Source organism: Propithecus coquereli, unplaced genomic scaffold (assembly GCF_000956105.1).
Source record: "Propithecus coquereli isolate 6110/MARCELLA unplaced genomic scaffold, Pcoq_1.0 Scaffold29, whole genome shotgun sequence".
Classification (NCBI taxonomy): domain Eukaryota; kingdom Metazoa; phylum Chordata; class Mammalia; order Primates; family Indriidae; genus Propithecus; species Propithecus coquereli.
In genome coordinates, this window is record NW_012148507.1 from 2858874 (window position 1) to 2863534 (window position 4661).

A 4661-nucleotide genomic window follows, 5' to 3' on the forward strand; every position below is an offset into this window, starting at 1 on the left:
AAAGGAATACCAATCCTACTGTTTCCGAGTGTACGTTTAACCAAAAAATAGCAGTCAATGTCGTTCTGCCTCTTAGTTGAATGAGCTCTCGCGTGTGTGCGTGTTCATGTGTGTGTGCACACATGCACATGTACACATGTGTGTATCAGTTTGTTTGCCTGTTTGTATTTCTTTCCCATGGAGGAAATGAAGATTTTAAAAAAAAATTTCCCAACACGTTAGCCAGCCATACTCCAGCTCTTGGACCTGCACCAAAAGGTGGGATGGTGGTGGTAGAAAAAGTTGAGACAGAGAAGGGTATAGGAATTCTCTCTAGATTCCATCTAAGGCCATTTTAGTTTTGATTTCTAGAAGACTCTTGTCCATATTATTTCATATAAACTCAGAGCAGGTGTTTGACAACTGCTGTCTGCATTTAGCGCTTCATATTGAGCTGCGTTCTTCAGTGAAGGGCAGGAGTGATGCTAATCTCTTCCCTAATCTAATATGGCCATCTGCATGAATCTTGGTTGCCCCACTTCAATTAACTACATTAAGCAGTCCACGATGCCTGGGTGTTTTATTAAGGAACATTTTTTATGGAGTGGCTTATTAATAAATTATCAGGAATGAGGCAAGGGACAGAACTCCCGTGGAAGGGTTTAGATGGAAGAGATAGGAGCATCAAAGAGGCTGTTTTATTAGGACACCCAAGTTAAAAATAAAAAGATGTGTTATCCGAATCCTCCCTTGGGAATCATAGCGGATTTGTTTCCTTATCTTCCAAGCTTTTTCCAAATCTTAAGAGCATCGTTTCGAAGGCAAATAATGAGACATCTCCCGAATTTTTTTTTTGAAATTATTATCAGCTATGAAACACCTAATTATTGCTAGCTTTAAATAAATTTGGTCTTATTCCATTATTTCCATGGCATTTTAGTTTCCCCTTTTCCTCAGTGTTTTTAAACTTTCAGCATTTGATGATAAAGTGATTGGCTGTCTCTCTCCTCAGCACTGTGCCTTCGCTAAGCACTGCCATCGCACTTAAGATTATTGACCTGACGGAACTGAGCATTGGTACCAGATTTAAATTGCAAATTCACCACCTTTTACCAAAAATTGCAGGGGTGTGGTAAGGGTGAGAGTTGTGATGGGGGAAGAGGAAATAAAGCATGTATCCCTTCTATTTTCCTGTTGCCAAAGTTTTTGACATATAGAGCCATCTAAGCCATCTTTTAAAATCCATGTCTGCTCATGTCACTCTGCTATTCATAAGATTAAATGAATTCCTGTTGTCAGTTGGAGAGGCAAGAGAATGCGACAGCCTGGAACCCAGGAGTCAGCTGGTTTTGGTTTTAAATCTAACTCCCCTATTGACTGATTTTGTGGCCTCAAGCAAGACACCTAACCTCGCAGTGCCTTTCAGTTTCCTCATTGGTAAAACCACCATAATAATACTGCCCATGCTTAAGGCTGTTATGTAGATTGAGTGAGTTAATGTCAGTAAAGAGAGCAGAAAAAATTCCTTGCATATTGTGTTATTGTTGGGGTTTTTTAATTGCCATTTAAGATTTGCAGCCCTCTAAGACTTGACTCTATCCAATCTTTCTAACCTTATTTTGGGTTTTCATTCTTATTTTGGGTTGTAGCCTCTGCCTACAATCACCACACTAACTCATTCACTCTGGGACTTGTCCAATATCTTCCTGCTCATTTACTTGCACAGTTTCCTCCAATTGGATTAATTTGTGTTCACCTGCTGAAACCTGCTCAAAGGACATTATTTCATTCTTATATACATTGGAGACTCCAAAAGGGGGAGGGTAGGTGGAGGATGAGGGATGAAAATTTACCTATTGGGTACCATGTGTACTATTCAGGTGATGGGTAAAGTAAAAGCCCAGACTTTACCCCATGAAATATATCCGTGTAACAAAACTCTACATGTACCCCTAAAACTATAAAAATAAAAAATTTTTGAAAATCCTGCTCAAGCTTTAAGCACTCACTGAGGTGCATTTTTCTTAAGAATGTTCACGACACAAAGAAATGATAACTGTTCGAGGAAATGGATGTGTTCATTACCTGGATTTGATCATTACACATTGTATACATGTATTAAAATATTACTTTGTGTCTCATAAATATGTGCAATTATTATGTGTCCACTAAAACTCTTTTTAAAAAAGGCTTTCTGCAGTCCCTTCCTCCTCAATCAAAATGAATATTTTCCTCGTTGGGTTCAAAGAATATTGAAAGTGCGCCTCCATGTTAGCACTTATGGTCTGTGGAATTCATTGTACAGATGACTTTCTGTTCCCACAGGCCAGTGGTTCTCAACCAGGGCGATTTTGCCTCCCAGGTTGGGTGACTAACTCATCCTAGTTTTCCTAGGACTGTCTCAGTTTTAAAAGTGAAAGTGTCCCATCCCAGAAATTTCCTCAGTCCTAAATAATCTGGGACAGTTGACCACGCTACCTCCGGAAGACATTTACAATGTCTGGAGACATTGCTGCAGCTTGGGAGAGAGGATAAGTACTGTCATCTAGTGAGTAGAGATCAGAGATGCTGTAAACATCTGACAATGCACAGGGCCTCCCCGACAACAAAGATTAGCTGGCTCAAAGTGCCAGTAATGCCAAGGAGGAGAAACCCTGGCAGAAGCTATTACTCATCTTTGTAACGTTTAAGTAAGAGCCTGCTGGAATGACTTAATGAATGCAATTAGATTTTATCTCCCAATGAATATTAAATAAGTACTTATTTATCTCCTGATGTTTATTTAGGACATCATAAGTTTCTCTCTGTATAGTTACAGAGAGATAGTATCTGGTCCCATCCTTCATGGATTTTCAATATGGTTGGGACATAAGAATAATATTTTGAGGAAAATTAGAGAACAATTCCAGGCAAAAAGCAATTAGGTGTAAAGCAATCACAACAAACAATATGTGTTTAAGAATGTAAGTATGGGAGACAATGCTAGAGGAGAGAAAGAATATCATTGTCCCAAGTGACATGTTTAGCCCCTCCAACTCCTAAATCATATCACACTGTTTCAAATCCCATTTGCTAAGGGCTTGGTTGTCCAGATCGCGCAAACTTAGGTTCATAGAAATGCCAAGAAAGGAGTCCTGTTTGCCTTGTCAAAGCTCAATTTTGAAGAGCTCTTTTTCAACTGTTTTTGCTTCCCTAAACTGGTTAATAGCCCCCAAATCTTCCAGTCTATACACCTTAGAGTTCTCTCTAACTCTTATTCCTCTCTTCACCACCCTGTCCTCTTGCTTGGCAAGTTTTATCCATTCTACCTCTTCATTGTCTACTTTTTCTTTCTCCCCCTCTACACTCCATGTCACAGATATATCTTCAATTAAGTCTCATTTAGTACACTCCTTACAGTGTCTACTCCTCCACTCCGTGTCTCTTTTCCCTGGGGGAGAGTATTCCCCATGTACAACATAGGCCTCCCCATAACAAACGTCCTTCTCTAGTGTACCCACACATCCAAAGCCCCCCATTCATTCTGCTCCAGATTAAATATTTATTCTCTTTTTCAAATGATCTAGAAGGAGTATTTCCCTTCTCTCAACTTTTATAACACTCTCCTTTTGTTCACTTAACACCTTTTATACATAATATAATTATTTGTGCTCATCTCATTCAGATCTTCAGTATAAATTCTGTGTCTTTTACAATCCCAGCAGTATTTTTACCATAAGGATGTAGGACATTAGAGCCCTGATAATGATTATTGAGTGAATGATTAAAACAAGGATGAAATAAGTCCCCTTTCTTTTCATTCCCTCTTTCCAGAGACCCCTGGATTCCAGGAGTTCTTACAACTGCTGAAGAAATAGATCCCCTACTTCTTCTAAAAAAGATACAGAAAGTTTGTCCAGTTTAAAAAATTAATAACAGGATGATGACTGCACGTCTTTTGTGCCCTAACGATGGGCAAAATGTGACGTCTTGATTCCAGGAAATGCTTTCTGTTGGCTGCTTTAGCTTCCTTTTCCAGTCTCCATGCCACCGCCTTTGTCTTTGCAGACAGCCACCACTGCAGACCTCGGCGCTGCCTTCTCCAAGTCGTGCACTGATCTTTGTCTGGCCACCGTTCACACTGTTTTTTGTGAGGAATCTATGCACCCAATGTTGGGAGTGGAAAACTGAAATGTAAAAAAGTCTGGCTATTAGGCCTATTACATATGTGTGACTATGAACATCAACTTACCTCTATCACTTTAGAGACCTATTGACTACATATGGTGTGTTTTGTGAATATAAAATAAAAGGACTATCAATTTACCTTAGGTAACTACAAATCTATAAGAATTACAGGAAGAGGGGAAGGGAGGGATGGCCTTAAGTTGTCTGGAAGCAGGGAACAGCAAAACAGCTGAGGACCAGAAATTATCTCAAGTGCCCAGCAAAGTAAAACCATGCGAAATAGTTTGGAAGTTTTTCATTAATAGCATGTCCATAATATATAAGAAACAATATGTGATCATCTCCGACTTTAAAAACATGAATCACATATAGTATTTATTCCATAAGAAAACTTTAAAAATAATCAGGAATAAGAGCATGTCTACTAAATAACATGAAGTGGTCCTATGCTATTTTCAAACAAGATCCAATATCACATTTAACAATGTAATATTAGAGGAATTCCTATTCAAATA

At 38.9% G+C, this 4661-nt stretch overlaps 1 protein-coding gene across 1 annotated transcript in view; it reads left to right on the forward strand.

Annotated features, from left to right (window-relative positions):
• Window positions 1-4661, forward strand: part of PKHD1 (polycystic kidney and hepatic disease 1 (autosomal recessive)) — a 535504-nt gene that overhangs the window by 513397 nt on the left and 17446 nt on the right. The window contains 1 exon segment of the mRNA XM_012648551.1: window positions 992-1056. Coding sequence (XP_012504005.1) covers window positions 992-1056 — 65 coding nt within the window.